Genomic DNA, 17,304 nt, shown 5'->3' with positions numbered 1-17,304 from the left:
TTGTGACTTACAGTAATATTATGTATTTGTGACTTACAGTAATATTATGTATTTGAGACTTACAGTAATAATTATGTTTGACTTACAGTAATATAATTGGTATTTGTGACTTACAGTAATATTATGTATTTGTGACTCACAGTAATATAAAATAAAGGTGGGAAGCCACTTGAATGTACATGCAATTACATATATTCAACTATATTTCCTGGAATAGCACATATATAGGAAAGTGCATTAAAGTAAATGGAACACAGTACTGGCTAAGATGCAGCTACATGTGTTTCAAGCCAACGTTCTTCAGGCAGCAATAATACTGCAATAATAACGCTTTAGCTTAAAGATCCATGGGAGAAGCATTTAGGGCATCGCAAACTTCTGTGATTTGATGATGGAGGTCAATTTGATTGACATCCGAAAGTACCCGCGCATTTACACATTTCATGAAGTGTGTGTGTGTGTGTGTGTGTGTGTGTGTGTGTGTGTGTGTGTGTGTGTGTGTGTGTGTGTGTGTGTGTGTGTGTGTGTGTGTGTGTGTGTTTACCCTCTCTGTAAGCAATAGCAATATCTTTTAACTGTTGTGGTGACATGGTACACAACACTTCCAGGAGACCCTCCTCATCCGTGCCTAGACCCTGAAATACACACACACACACTGTTTTACATTTGTGTTAACTTTTTTGAGACTGAACACTCACACACACACACACACACACGCACGCACGCACGCACACACACACACACACACACACACACACACACACACACACACACACACACACACACTATCCCCTCATCCTACCTGCACTAATGGCATCAATTCACTTTCAATTCAAGTCATTCAAAATCTAAAAATAAATGGATGTTTTCTTGCTGATGATTGGACACCTATTCTCATGTACTTGTCAATGTGTTGCTAATACAACCTTTTCATGCTAAAAGTTATTCAATGTTTTAATTTGAAAGCAAGTGTACTGATCCCGTCCCGCCCGACACACTGACCTCCATGGTGCGTCTGAGGCGGCGGGCGCCGTACTGCGCTGGGCTCAGCATCAAGCCCAGCAGCAGCTCCTCCAGGGGGCCGGACAGAACCTTCTTCAGGGCCAGACACAGATCCTGCATGGAGTCGGAGTGGAGCGTGGATGGTTTAGACAACAAGGGGGGAGATGTTGGTCTACTTCACATCTACACATTCAGATCTGAAGCCTGAAAACATTAGTGCCCTCTCTAAATGATAACGTTGACAATAGAGTCAACAGTACTGTATTTGTAAATCTGGTATGTCATAAATGTATAGACGTAGCAGTACTGTCTATCTGTATGTCGTGTATGTCATATATGTTATGATGAATTGAAAATGGGGGACCCTGATGTAAACAAGACGAAAGTCTTTCTGCATCCCCTTAACAATTGTGTGTATTGAGCCGTACTGTATTGTTCCTTGATGGTAACTAATGGATTGCATTTATAGTGCTTTTTATGCTGCCAGGAGGAGCCAGAATCTCATCTCATCTCATCTCATCTCATCTCATCTCATCTCATCTCATCTCATCTCATCTCATCTCATCTCATCTCATCTCATCTCATCTCATCTCCTCTCATCTCCTCTCCTCTCCTCTCCTCTCCTCTCCTCTCCTCTCCTCTCCTCTCCTCTCCTCTCCTCTCCTCCTCTATTATTTTCTATTTTTAAATAGCTTATTCTACTTGTAATGGGGCTACCTACTAATAAACACTATACTGTGATTAAGTGTTCCTTTTTTACATTATTATCACCACATTCAAGAAAAGCATCATAACAACCTGTGTTAGAGGAGAGCAGTGATGCCACGTCATTTATACAACAACATAAATTCCAAGGTTCACCACAGGAGGGACATTGATTGATTGATTGAAAAGTTTATTAACAGATTGCAGAATGGGTACAGTACAGTACAACTCAATACATACAATTGTTAAGGGGATGCAGACCTGAGAAAGACTTTCGTCTTGTTTCCATCAGGGTCCCCCATTTTCAATTCATCATATGACACACACGATATACAGATAGACAGTACTGCTACATCTTGTATTTTATTTTTTTATTATTTTTTAAACAAACATATAAACAAACATGACAACACACGATAAGATATACAAGCATTAATTGTCAGGGCACATCCAATGAGATCACCTTTTAGTTAGTTGTCTTATATAAGATATACCCATAATACCTGTTATCTAAAAAAAAAACCTACACACATATGCTCAGCTCGAACCCCCCCCTCCCGGACCCCACCTTGAGAAGTACCTCCACTATCCCTCGCACCTAACCAGACACTACCATTATAAGCTAGCTTTTATTCTCTCCACCACTTCTAACCACATTGACATTTTGGATTCATTGAGACCCAGAATTCTTGCTGTAGATATTTCATGGTAAATTACATCGAGATATGTAAGAAACCAAACTTTACGGCACATTTTTTCCGGTTGAAACCAGCGTGATGCGATCAGCTTTTTGGCTACTGTGATACCCGATAAAACCAATCTCTTTAGCTGTGGATTCACTGCAAACTCAAAAACATCATTCAATAGTAATACCGAGGGGTGTACAGGTATATTCCAAGATACGAGTTTTGATATTTGTTGGGTCACATCTTTCCAGAATGCCTTAACTGGTGAGCAGTCCCAATACATGTGCATAAATGTCCCTTCGTCCCCATTTGTACATTGGGTGCATTTGGAATCTTGTTTAAGCCCCATTCGGCACAGTCTTATAGGAGTCAAGTATGTCCTGTCTGTGAATATAGTTAAGATTGATTTGTTGATGATCCGGGTTCCTTGATGTAAGTCGGACATTTGCCCAGGCTCCTTGCCAATCAAAGTCATTTTCCAGGTCTGGTATATCCCTCCTCCAGACAGAGTCAAGTTGGAGGGTTTGATACGAGGACGTTAGTAATTGATGATAAAATTCTGAAACAAAACCTCTCGATGTCTCTCTTGCGTAGAAGAATTTGTGGTATCTGTGGTGTTCAATTGGTCTGTCTAATGGAACACCGTGAGACTTCAAACATAGCTCTAACTGTTTGTGAAAAAGCCATGTGGACTCAGTACTGCTACATCTATACATTTATGACATACCAGATTTGCAAATACAGTACTGTTTGTGATACTAAAAAAATCCAGAAAAAGAGTGTATATACATTTGACATAGAAACTGTGCATTGGAGGAGGTTGGGTAGGTGGGGTGGGGCTGTACATTGGAGGTGGGGGGGTTGGGTAGGCTAGATTAGCAGGTAGGCCAGACTGGGGTTCCCAAACCTTTCAGGCCGCGACCCCCAAATAACGGTGTCAGAGAGCCCACTATTATAGGAGGTAAAAAATATTAGTAATATTAGGTAAATATTATAATATATATATTTTTTTTATAAATGGAAATGTATGGTTGAAACATGCAAACGTTCAAACGCACACACACTAATAAGCATTGGAGGCTTTTAACCAGGGCCGGACTGGGGAAATAATTCAGGCCAGGAAATATAGTGCAAAATATAGCCCCAGTCAGGCCACTTTTTAAGCAGGGGGTCTGGGGGTCCCCCACCAGGATTTTTTTTGTTACAAAGACTTAATTTCCTGCATTCTGATGCAGGAATTCTTTTATTTGTACCCTTTAAATGCCGGTGTTTGTGATGGCATCACAAATTATTGTTAAAAAACAGGCTAGCATATGTATGATTAGCAACAACAGTGATCTTGATGGATTTTCTGTTTTTTTGTAATATCAGATTGAAAAAAATACAATATTTTATTCAACTTCAGCCCTGATCATAACACCACATATTCATTTTATAATTCTAACCCTTTAAATGCCAGTGTGTGTGATGGCATATATTTGCAATATATCAAATGCAAAGTAGATTTATCTGGGGGGAATTATTACAGGCTAGCATGTGTCAATGATTAGCAACAACAGTTTTTTGTAAGGGTCCCGCCTCCACCAATCACATGCGGCTCCCTTTGTGTGTGTGTGAGAGCAAGAGAGAGAAAGATAGTTCTCCAACTTGTGTGAGTTGCAGTGATCTCCTGGTTGTTCCCCACCTAGGTTATCTAACTATTGCGCTGCTGCAACTGGAAACACTGGCCTGGCCTGCTTCTAAGTTCAGTGGCCTGACTGCATTAAAATATATATATATATTTTTTTTCATCTGGCGACCCCAGATGATAAAAAATAAAAGGGGAATAAGATAGGAAGATATTATCATGATTAAAAAGTGAATAAGATAGGAAGGTATTATGAACCTGTTAAACCTTAAGGTCCCCCTATAGGACCCCCTGCTTTTCTTTATCATAAATCGATCAATAGAGACCGTATTAGATCCCCAATTATCATATCATGGGGTATCATTGGAAAGCCACACTCATTGGCTACAACCCTGTGCAAAGATTTTCGGCATGTAACTCGAGAACCGCTGAACGGATTTTGTCACCTGAAAGGGCAATCGACAGGCAACAAATAGATTTAAATTGAATTCTATCTATTATTGTATTAAAAGAAATGCACACCCGAGCCACTATAGAGGTCGGCAAAGAATCGTCCACATGTGGGCCCTTGGATGTTACGAGGTTAATGTTTTTAAATATTTTTTTTAGCAAAGAGTAAAGACCATAACCCTATCAAAAACAGTAGTCAACGTGTATATTTTCATTTTACCGATGTTTTATACGATTTATCGGAAATAAGAATTTATCGGAAAATGCTAATTATCGTATCTACAAATCCTTCTGTTTAATCATCTTCCCTTTATTCATTTGCTTCGATTTTTTGTACACATGATCTCAATAAGGTGGTGAATCAGCTCAGTGAGCATTTTCTCCTACCCGTATACATTTTTGATCAAAGATGCAAAAATCATAAATCATAATTTATATTCTCCTTTTCTTCATTACAATTTACTCAGCCTAGTAACAGAAAATATTTCTGACACTGGAAATACATACCCCCAGGTCCCTAGATGTTCCTAGATACCAAGAACATGCAAATTGACCTTGCAGAAGTGGAGCAATCTTCCATTTACTTAGGCATGTACCTTTAGGCGAAAACGGTCTACAGATTAACAGGTTAAGGGAATAATAATAATAATAATAATAATAATAATAATAATAATAATAATAATAATAATAATAATAATAATAATAATAATAATAATAATAATAATAATAATAATAATAATAATAATAATAATAATAATAATAATAATAATAATAATAATAATAATAATAATAATAATAATAATAATAATAATAATAATAATAATAATAATAATAATACTGAATAGTTTTACCTGCCACATACCTTAAACGTGCAATAAGATACATTTTTAGTCTGCTTTTTAAAAGAAGACACTGTTGTAGAACAGACCTTAGATCATGTGGTAGAGAATTTGAAACCGTAGCACCATAATTACTGTAATCTAGTCTACTAGAAATAAATGCATGAACCAGCTTTTCAGAATCTGAGTATGACAGGAAGCATCACTTTAGATATATTTCTAAGATGATAAAAGTCTTGGAGATATTTTTACCAACAGGGGAGTTAACAAAGAGTGAATCTGGTGCCTCAACACATTGGGACCTACTAAAAGACAATCTCTGTGTTGTTAGCTGTAAAAACAAATAGATAAACAAATAAACAAAAATGTTTTTGACCTCTAATATTCCAGTAAAACAGGAATAAAGCCAGTTTAGAACTGTACCTGTAAGATAAATATCTTCCAGTAAGACAGGAAGAAAGTGTGCCAAATGTGCTGGGTCCGGCCCTGCAGTATAAACCTCTGCTAGGTCCGGCCCTGCAGTATAAACCTCTGCTAGGTCCGGCCCTGCAGTATAAACCTCTGCTAGGTCCGGCCCTGCAGTATAAACCTCTGCTAGGTCCGGCCCTGCAGTATAAACCTCTGCTAGGTCCGGCCCTGCAGTATAAACCTCTGCTAGGTCCGGCCCTGCAGTATAAACCTCTGCTAGGTCCGGCCCTGCAGTATAAACCTCTGCTAGATCACATTTATGAATATAAGTGCGATATATTTTTTTGGGTCAAATGTGATGCATATAAAAAAAAAAGACATGATCAAGACATGAATGGAATAAATCATGTTTATCTTGAATAATATAAATGAAACAAAGAGGAGGCAGACCATTTTTGTTTAATTTACCAGTTTTCACCTTCAATTCCCACACTTTTGGGTTCAGAGGACGTGAACACCACATATATATATAATATAAATGTGTAGGGGGGGGGGGGTGCACAGTGTGCATTCAATGAAATGTGTAACTTATTTTATATGTTCTTCACAGAAAGTGAGTCTCAGGTTGAGAAAATAATTAATTGTATAATTTCTCTTTTAGTAAACATTGAACACCACACAAGGCTTAAACAAAGGACATGAAACAAAGGTGATATCTGTAGTTGTACTGTACCTTGTGTGTGACGTTGTGGTAGAACTCAGCAATACTCTGTCTCTGCTCATTACTTCTGTTGGTCAGGATTCTCACCACAGTGTTCACGTCACATGCTTCAAAAACACAAAACTATTATCACAGTGTATTTCATCATTATTGTCCTGCACCACAAAACCTGTTCTTGTAGAGTATTGTTTTGATGAGAATGAAAAGACCGTCCCGGACTCCGTTCGATGCAGTTTCAACAAAGTTTATTGAATGTACACCGAAAATCATCTTTTTCTGGCCGAAAACGTGGAACCTCTCTCTGAGTTGTCTGACTACAATGAGACCTAGTCTCCTTTTTATGCTTTGTGACAATCTTCCTGAAAAAACACTCCCCAAAGATATTTGACAATCATTCTCTTTGGTCTTTCCTAGGCAATTTTCCTAACCCCAAGAGGAGAAATGTATGGTGCATACAAATCAGTACCAGGCCTTAAGTTGAACCCGACAAGGTTAAATACTGGCTCATCTAAGGTCACTACTTCCTCACCTAATGCCTAAACTAAAATACCTTGACACACACAGAATATGAATAAGCGGGTTTGGCCTATATAAGAATACACCTTTGGTCATATAAAAATGCACTACACTCTATATTAATTCAATGTACAACAAATAGATTCACAGCCACATCGTTACTAGAGAACGTTACAAGACAAGGTAACACTGTGCCGGATGGTAGACAGGAAGTGAACTCCAGTCACTGGCTCAAGTTACATCAAATTAAATCTGTTGCTACATCAGGTATAAACAAGGACCACCACTTAGTGACCAAACATGGCACTGCAACTAAATAATAACACAAAAATGTAATTCAAGTCTATAATATAGCACACTAGCACAGTGCTCTGTCTCCTCGTTATATACTGTAGAGACAGTCTCTGGTTAAACTACCACAGTGCTCTGTCACCTCATTATATAGACTGTCTCTGGTTAAACTACCACAGTGCTCTGTCACCTCATTATATAGACTGTCTCTGGTTAAACTACCACAGTGCTCTGTCACCTCATTATATAGACTGTCTCTGGTTAAACTACCACAGTGCACTGTCTGCTCATTATATAGACTGTCTCTGGTTAAACTACAACAGTGCTCTGTCTCCTCATTATATAGACTGTCTCTGGTTAAACTACCACAGTGCTCTGTCTCCTCATTATATAGACTGTCTCTGGTTAAACTACCACAGTGCTCTGTCACCTCATTATATAGACTGTCTCTGGTTAAACTACCACAGTGCTCTGTCACCTCATTATATAGACTGTCTCTGGTTAAACTACCACAGTGCTCTGTCACCTCATTATATAGACTGTCTCTAGTTAAACTACCACAGTGCTCTGTCACCTCATTATATAGACTGTCTCTGGTTAAACTACCACAGTGCTCTGTCTCCTCATTATATACTGTGTAGACTGTCTCTGGTTAAACTACCACAGTGCTCCGTCTCCTGATTATATAGACTGTCTCTGGTTAAACTAGCACAGTGATCTGTCTCCTCATTATATTATATACAGTCTACAGTATATAATGAGGAGATAGAGCATTGTGGTCGTTTTGAATGTAGAAATCCACAACACTAAAGATGGCGGCAACAATGAAACTACTTGCTACAAAACAAACATATTCAGAGACAATCATTAAATGTGATGTGATTTGAGTAAAATGATAATTTACTGCATTTTGAGGTGAAATGTGAGTTACACAAAAGGCTGGGAACACGCATTTGATTGGTTGCCAGGGTAACTACAGGCTCTGTGGCAGAAACCACTGGATGGCACAGGAATAGAAGCTGGTATAAGTGGGGGAAAAGGCATTTTTCTATCACAAACATTTTCCTTTTTGAAAAAAATTAAGTGTACATATATACATAATAGATCATTTGATCAATGATATGACAGATTCTTAGATGGATGACTCCTCATTCAAAGAGATGAGGGTATTGCTAGTCTCTGTTATCAAGGTGGTGGTGGAGTGAACCGGCTTCTCTTCAGACAGACAGTATCACCTCTGAAGAAATGGTAAAGAATAAGTAGCCTACCTTTATTCTCCAGAGCCATCTGGAGATCACGCACATCCTTCGCAGCTCTGAAGTTTGGGAAGGGTCTCACGGTTCCCAGGGTGCCCCACCACATCTCCTGGAACAGTATGGAACACTTGAAACAACAGTGGAAACAACAGCTGATAATATAATAGCCCAATATATAAAAGCTGATGGCTAAATCCCTCAATGAGGGATCCTTGACGAGGTTCCAGGGGGTCCCAAGACAAAATGGGTAAATGTCACGATTTGAGGTTCTTATATTTAACTGCATCAATGAGCAATGCAAAATAACAAACCATCAATACACCCACAGCACACACATTCACACGCACACACTCACTTTAAATAAACAACACACTGTAGCACCCACTTTACCACTTTAGACACTAACACACTTTATATTTATATTTATTGGTAAGGAAATTTGCACATCAATCTCATTCCTTATTGCACCTCATTGCACCTCACCACCACAAGGTGGCACCACAAGCTAAGCTATACCTCACCATTTCTATTTGGTGCTTTTTTGCAGCACCACAAACATGGGAACTCTCATTAACGTGTGTTGTCGGGCCTTATAAATAAATTTGATTTGATTTGATTTACTGTACCTGCACTGTATATACTGTACATACTGTATAGGTATATTGAATATTTTTGTTGTTTACACTTGTTTACGTGCTTGACTTTCTATTTTATACTTACAGTATATTATACTTATTTTATACTATCTTGTTATTATCTAGCACACTCTCAGGAGCAAAACAGAAAGAAGCATTTCATGCAAAGTATTCTGTATTTCTGTATGACAACTAATAAAGAAACTTGAGAATAACGAGGTTCTTATATTTAACTGCATCAAGAATAATGAGGTTCTTATGTTTAACTGCATCAAGAATAAGGAGGTTCTTATATTTAACTGCATCAAGAATAATGAGGTTCTTATATTTAACTGCATAGCCTATTACCTCTGGAATAATGAGGTTCTTGTATTGAACAAGGTTCTTCTATTCTATTACCTCAAGAATAATGAGGTTCTTATATTTAAATGCATCAGGAATAATGTGGTTCTTATATTTAACTGCATATTCTAGATGTTCAAGATGTTTGGAGTTTCTTGCTCTAAGAGTTCAGAAACTCTACATTTGTTTGTTTTGTTTATTTATACATATAAAAAACAATTACATATAATACAATATAATCCACAAAGAGATGTGAAGGAGAATTGCCTAAAAACCCTCTAGTACATCTACATCTACATCTATGTCTGTGGTTGTGGTAGGAGTCTATCTGTGGATCTGGGTTCCATTGATGCCTTGACAGATCTTCCTTCTTGTTTTTCTAATGATACGTTTATTATGGTAGGTGATTTTAACCTTTATTGGCTCAACAACTAATCTGACTACTTTAAGGTTGGTGGTTGCCTCAATTTAGCACAATTAATTACAGAATTTATTAGGCCAAATTTGAAAGACTGTGCTAAGTCTACTCTTATTGATTTGCTATGCTCTAACAAAGTTGATAAAATGTTATATTAGATTAGATTGTACTTTATTGTCATCATATTTGCATACAAGTAGCCAGTTGTAGTGGCTACTGGGACATAATTCACGGCATCCTAGCCTTATGTGGTGTTTACTACATCTCCTGTGATCCTTAGCGGGGGATGACGTAGTTAAAGTGAGACGAATGAAAGATGAATGGCAGTGTTGTTGTGCGACAGTAGAGTGCGTATTAAAATAGTATTTTTGCATCGGAACACGACTCCGTTTTCACTATTATTACCGCATTCCTACACAGTTGTGTTTTTGAGATTGGAATCAGTAACACAATGCCTGATTGCACGTTAGAAGTCCACAGTTAGAGAGGTCAACATCTCATACAGTTACAAAGAGATGTCTTAGACATTTTAATGATCAAGCCTTTTTAAATTACATTTTCCTTAGTGACATACAATATACAACTGAGATCCCTGATCTGCAATTAGCACTCAACTCTTTTATAAAAACATGTATTTCAATTATTGATAAGCATGTAACTTTAAAAATAAATAAATAATAGAATTAAAGACAGAATAACACCCTGGTCCTTAAACGAGTTGTCAACATTATGTAGAGAAAGGAACAGTGCCTGGTCTCAAGATGTTTGGTCTCGAACCAGATGCACCAGTGATCCTGTACATTGGTTCTATGTCGTTATGGCTTGCTCAGCACCTGTCTGCATATATCTCGCTTCAGCGTATATACACTGAATAAAAAATTCCACCATGTACCTTTACATGCCAGCATTCATCTGGCCACACCCCCATCCGCTTACCTACATAAGCAGGGATGGGGCCACACACTCATCTCCTTCTCAAATTTCATCACAAGCTAAGTGCTGCTCACATGCCCACTTGACGTGAAGAAAAATATTTAGTCTGAGGAAAGGAAAACAGAAGAACAAGGAGATACGTTGACATCATATCTTTATTTTCTCTCTCACTATTTTCGAGAAAATACGGCGATATTGTCTTCGTTACTGGAGTGTCTGGATCATTCCGACCTTCAACGTTTTTTTCGTATTAGGAGCTCACGCCGCTGACATGCTTCCCAACTACAATCCTCCTTGCTGCGGCTGGATGGGTTTACCCTCCAGCAACACAGCTGGACTGTAGGACGCACCGACTGTTGTGAGAAGCGGTTGTTTCCAGGTTGGGTACGTACTGTTTTGCTTGCAAGCTCTGGTTGTTGTTGATGCTGTGGGGGTTAGCTAACAATTTACGAAACGCCGACTCCAGGCTAGGGTCCTCTGCTCGGCTTAAACGGCGGTCGGAGGATCTTGGTCTGACGCCCATGATGGCTAATCTAGTAGGCCGCGCTAGGTCCTGGTGATCCCAGGATTCTAGAGCGGATGCTTCTCTGTCCCGTGCAGGCCCCATCTTTCATACAAATGAAAGTATACCCTAACGAGGAAATGTGGGCATAGGATCTTCTTTATCGGAAGTTCCATGCTCAAAGGGCCACACTGTATGTCTGGATCACCGTTGACAACTGTGTTCTGACATTTCTTTTTCTTTTCCCTGTTAGGGGAGGGATTGGGACAGCGGCCTGTCTGAAGTGTGGCTTGTTATGTCATTGTATACAGTTCCAAGTGATAGCTGCTTAGCTTGCATGCTAGTTTGTGGACTACTGTGTTAGCCAGTCAGCTGTTAGCTGCACAGCTGTTAGCTGTGGCGTTAGCTCGCTGTGTTTACCAGGCTGGTATACGTTAGCTTGTTGCTATCAGCCGAACGGCTGTTAGCTTAATGCTACACTGTTGAACGTTTTCTGTGACTATAACATGCCTTAAACACTCTGACTACGACGTCATCTTTGACAGAGGATGTTAGTCGAACCTACCGGGAGCCCGGCCAGCGAGGACTGCTGTAGTAAATTCCCACAGACTTCCTACAATAATTTGAGGTTATTGTAGTACAATACAATGAGATTGATTATCTGGAAGGAGGAGGAAAGATTCATACTTGATAGAATGGTTGGTCTCCTCATCTGGCTTAATGCAGATGAAGAATAAAACGTGTACGCCAGACAAACCAGAATTGTAGTTCAACTCAGCTGATTTATTTGATCAGAGCCAGGAGTCCAAGGTGAATAGAAGGTTGACTTCTACATACAACAGATGATCAGATAACCTTAACAGCTGTCTGTTGTACAGAAATATCACAATCAGGTTTGCATCTCAAACCTAAATACTGCACATCAAACAGTCACTTGGTTAACATAATTTGAACATACATGGTTTACTGTACACATTATACATGAGTAAATCTGGTTTACAGATCAGGGATCTGTACAACATTACTCTAATCTATAAACAACCATTTGGTGTTTCCCATGATTTTACTCACGTAAAATGCAATCAGCTCACAGTTGTTTCTGGGTGGGTCTTGTAATATGTATCATATCTGGATCTTGCTGTGTGTTGGGGACACGGGGCGAAGAGCTGGGGTGTTGCTGCGTTTGAAGTGATTAACGATGGGCTTGTTGTCTGAATGGATGAGGGAGAGGAGCAGGATGGAGGTTGGTTGTGTACGCCACTGTTTGGGGCCCGCGGTGAATATGGCCGGAACCAAACAGGGTCTGGGGGCTCCCCCACCGCTAAACCACCCAGAAACAACTGTGAGCTGATTGCATTTTACGTGAGTAAAATCATGGGAAACACCAAATGGTTGTTTATAGATTAGAGTAATGTTGTACAGATCCCTGATCTGTAAACCAGATTTACTCATGTATAATGTGTACAGTAAACCATGTATGTTCAAATTATGTTAACCAAGTGACTGTTTGATGTGCAGTATTTAGGTTTGAGATGCAAACCTGATTGTGATATTTCTGTACAACAGACAGCTGTTAAGGTTATCTGATCATCTGTTGTATGTAGAAGTCAACCTTCTATTCACCTTGGACTCCTGGCTCTGATCAAATAAATCAGCTGAGTTGAACTACAATTCTGGTTTGTCTGGCGTACACGTTTTATTCTTCATCTGCATTAAGCCAGATGAGGAGACCAACCATTCTATCAAGTATGAATCTTTCCTCCTCCTTCCAGATAATCAATCTCATTGTATTGTACTACAATAACCTCAAATTATTGTAGGAAGTCTGTGGGAATTTACTACACTGCATCAAACATGAAGAACCGTAGCTGCTGGGTGGCGCAGCAACGCTGCCCTCGTCGTCAACACAGGAATGCTGTGTTCAACGTCGGTGCCCCGTTAGCCAGATTGCAGTTTGCTTGGCCTGCGCTCAGGGTAGGGAGGTCCCGACCGGACCTTAAACACTTCTTCTTCCTTCCCTTCTAAATGTTTTGTAATAACGATGTTTTCCAAAACGGGTGTTGCTGCAATACATTGAGGATACGACGCGTGTTGTGTGTGAATTGTCTTGTCACTGGTATAGCTTCTCTCTCCATATAAATCGGGTTGTTGTTTTACATGTGTAAAAATGATCTGGTTAGTTATGTTGAGAACATGTGTGTTCATGTACCGTGAACTCACAACTAAGGGGGTTAATTAACCTATAAAGCTATGCTTAGTGACATATGAGTGAAGAATGAATTCTTTTCTCAGCCTGTAATGACAATGAACAGTGTGTTCACATATTAACACGGGTTACCTGTTCAACTTGGCCGTATCAAGGGTAAGGTAGGAGGGGTGATCCCCCCGGTTTCCCTGGGGCTTCCCCACCCTCCTTTCAGACATGTTGTTTACAATATATTGTGTCACTGTGTTTGTGGGGATACGATGTAACCCTTAGCTTAATTGCTGGGGTTGTGCTAACCGCTTGAGAAACTATATTTTCCTAAAGAAAAGATTGTTTGGTCGCTTATCGTGTGTGCTTAGCAAGGCCTGTGGCCGATACATAATCGAGGATTCTGTATTCTCTCGTTATGAAAAACGGCGTTCCTCTGTAGCAAGAGTGTACTTGCCATTTTTTGTTGTGATAAAGGGTTGTGTGTGTCTTGTGATCTACAACTGGGTTAGGTTGGCCACAGAAGCACATGTGTAAGTCTGGTACCGGGGCTCTTAAAGGGGCCCTCTCTATTCTGTGTTTTTTCCTTAGTAAAAATCAGATAGCAGGTTTCCTGGTCCCACAGCCTGGAAGATTGGGCGTGTGCACCGCAGAAATTCCCCCGCCATAGAGTACGTCACTGTGCGCGTCTCTGTTGGTAAGACTTCCGTGAGTTGTTCAGGTCCATGTGATGGATCTGTTTCAGGGAGTTGTCAGAGCTCCTACTCACGAAGCTCCTCCTCGGGCCTTCTGTGAGTTAGGACTCTCCTTCCCTGTGAGGGAGCCTCCTCAGAGTTCAGAGCCTCCTCCTCAGATTGTCAAGGTGAGTAGAACTTCAAAAAGGAGTCCTGCTCTATTGTGTGTGTATTCGATTCAATTCGATTATGCCTCCTCCTCGGAGAGCCCTAACCCAAATTTTACATAGCTCAATGTTGCAATATATTCTTTTCAATCTATACAGCTTGCGTGGGAAGTCTCTCTGGGGATTTCCGTCTCCTCCCTATGGCGAGGATGGTGGGATGTAAAAATGTAAACAGTTTTACCCTCAGCTGCGTCACGTGGGATTCATGTCAGTCTGTGTTTCTTTCTTTTTTGAATAAAAAGAGGAAGGTACATGAAGCACGACGGCTCTGTGTCGTTCTCCCAGGCGACTTGGCGGAACAATGTTTGGTGTCTTGCTAGATTATCCATTGATGTGTTTGGGTCTTGACGCATACATAGTGCTGGCTCGGTGTGTTTCTGTTAAAGAATCACACAGGGGCTAAGTGCGCCTTGGTTGCTTGTTAAAACAGCGTTTTTATAGGGCAACTGGGATGGAGTTTTGTCTCTTCCAAGCGCCAGTTTACTAGGTTGTCTCGATGAATTCTCGTTCATATCTGGGGGATGTTAACGGAATAGATCTGAACATAGGTAGAGGGGTCTCACGCCCTTGGGGTGGGCCACTGAGCACGGTCCAAATTGGACCGTCTGGGTGGTGCCCTCTTTTCATGTTTTAGATCGATACGCATACCTACCCCCTCTTTTGGAGTGGGCATGTCGGCGTGGTTAGGACACGGGACTGGTCTGGTCGCGCTGGTCCAGGTCAGTTAACCCGTTGTCCGCCGGGGATGCAGATCTGCTGTTCTGGTACCCTGAGGGACTTGTGCTTTTTTCGGGGGGAAAAATGCCGGGTCGGTCCGGGTGTCACAGGGTTAGGCGCTATGGAGACCCTTTGTTGGGTACATATTGTACTCTTGCACTATCGTAATGGCTTACGGCCATGCCAACCTGTACACGCCCGATCTCGTCCGATCTCGGACGCTACGCAGGTTCGGTCCTGGTTAGTACTTGATTGGGAGACCGCCTGAGAATACCAAGTGCGGTGTGCTTAGGGCTGGTTCTCCATTCTTTTCGCTCCTCTCTCACGCGTGGCGAAGAGGGGGCTGTTGGGGTGGTCTTGGACCTCCTCTGGTAACCCTGTGCTTCCCGTGCCGCCGGGCCCGGTCCGAAGTAAAGTTTCGTTGATACCGTAGGCCTGGGATAACCCTTTTTTGAAAACTGAAACACTTGTACTGCGGTATAGCCAGTGTATGCCTGCAGGTGTGTTTTGGAGTTTTTTCTTGAGGGGTTATAGGAACAACCACCGTCTGTACAGAAAGGGTAGTTGATTCCCTGGTATGTTGGAGCAGAGTCAACTCCCGGGTTACCCGGTTAAGTGTGCCCCTGCACGTTCATGACGTCTGCCAATCATGTCAGCCTTCTCTGCCTCGACCCCTCTGGGTGGGTTTTTTTTAATGGAGGCTTTGTCATGCAACAACGCCAGCATACGCCCCTTTTCAGCTGACTCCTTTGGCGCCTGTCTCGTCCGCAGTGCTCCAGGCTCAGGTTACAGCCTGTTGCCTGGTTTCCCCGGTGCGCTGCCTGCTTCCGTTGGTTAACCTTTTGAGTGCTTACGGCCATGCTGACTGCCTGTTCTGCAGGGTCAGTGTGCCAGGCGGTGTGCTATTGGGGGGAAAGGGCCCGCTCTTGGAGGGGCCTTATCCGAATACGCTGGCGATGTGGGGGGCGGTGTCACTAAGTGGCCACCTGGTGGGGTCTTGATGCCTGGCGTCATTGACCTCTCCGGGCCCCCTTTTTCAGGGGATCCAGTCCCTTCAGTGGGTCTGGGTCTTCCTTCGCGCTCCGCTGCTACGGCCTTGCCACGGGGTTGGGTTTGCTCTTGACCCTGTAATTTTTGGGGGCAGTAACGAGGTTGTTCCTTCCGTTCGTTCCCGGGTGGCATGCGGGTTGTGCGTGTGTGTAGTCGTGGGGTCAAGCCACGGTCTGCTCAACCCTGTGCGTTGAGTTGCTTGAGTGCCTCTTCGCACGGTCGGATCCGTCGCCCTCCCGTGAACCTCCAATAGGGGGGGTATCCTCCATTAGGGAGGGTCGGGGGGGCTCGGTCCTCCCCGGTCTGATGGTTGTGGGGGGCCTCAGCGGGGTACATTTGTCGGGCTATGGCTCCCGCTCAGCCCCTGTCATGCAGACAGGTGCTGAGCAAGCCATAACGACATAGAACGAAGGGTTATGTATATAACCCAGTTCTATGAGTTATGGTGCGCTCAGCACCTGGACGCCGCTGCGGCCCTTGATTTTTCATTGTGGTGAAATTTGTTGGGAAGGAGATGAGTGTGTAACCTCGTAAAGGGGTGAACTGGTAATCCTTTCCTCCCCTTTTTTGATGGGCAGGGGCTAAAACCTCCTGTCCTTCAAGGTTCCTGTCACGTTGCTGTTCGGCACGTTACAGGGTAAGAGGGGGGGGGGGGGGGGGGGAGTTTCCTGGTCCCACACCCTGGAAGATTGGGCGTGTGCACCGCAGAAATTCCCCCGCCATAGAGTACGTCACAAACCAGGCAACAAAACCACTAATTCCCTACACATGTTACAGTAGATGACCAGAATGTGATCTCTGTCTTCACCGTGGCCATTTATTTGATATAAACTATAAAGGGCCCCTTCTTGTTGATGCTGTTACTGATTGTTCACAACCTGTGGTCTGTCATTTCTCCTTTCAGCCCTTTTCACTTATTTATGTACTTGATGCCTTGCAGTGTATTGGTCCTAATTGTTGTATTTGAGGACAATTTAGGTTTTCTACTTTATAAAACTGGCTGCCCCAGTTATTACTAAACAGTTACACATATATTTTTAATCTCTCCATTGCCACTGGGTGTTTTCCTCTAGCTTGGGAACCTGCCAGGGTGGTTCCCCTGCACAAAGGA

At 41.7% G+C, this 17,304-nt stretch overlaps 1 protein-coding gene across 1 annotated transcript in view; it reads right to left on the bottom strand.

The window, feature by feature from the left end:
* LOC311246440 (annexin A2-like) overlaps positions 1-8,607 on the bottom strand; it is a gene marked incomplete at its 5' end in the record, with an annotated part of 56,149 nt that extends 47,542 nt beyond the window's left edge. Inside the window, 4 exons of the mRNA XM_084336595.1 lie at positions 545-635; positions 1,003-1,116; positions 6,451-6,545; positions 8,514-8,607. Of these exons, the coding sequence (XP_084192721.1) occupies positions 545-635; positions 1,003-1,116; positions 6,451-6,545; positions 8,514-8,607 (394 nt within the window). The remainder of the gene's footprint in view (positions 1-544; positions 636-1,002; positions 1,117-6,450; positions 6,546-8,513) is intronic.
* Between the last annotated feature and the right edge of the window lie 8,697 nt (positions 8,608-17,304).

The sequence above is a fragment of the Notolepis coatsorum genome (assembly GCF_963971535.1).
Source record: "Notolepis coatsorum genome assembly, chromosome: 19".
In the NCBI taxonomy this organism is placed as follows: domain Eukaryota; kingdom Metazoa; phylum Chordata; class Actinopteri; order Aulopiformes; family Paralepididae; genus Notolepis; species Notolepis coatsorum.
Note: the sequence above shows the minus strand (reverse complement) of the source record. Positions and strands in the feature narration are given on the sequence as shown.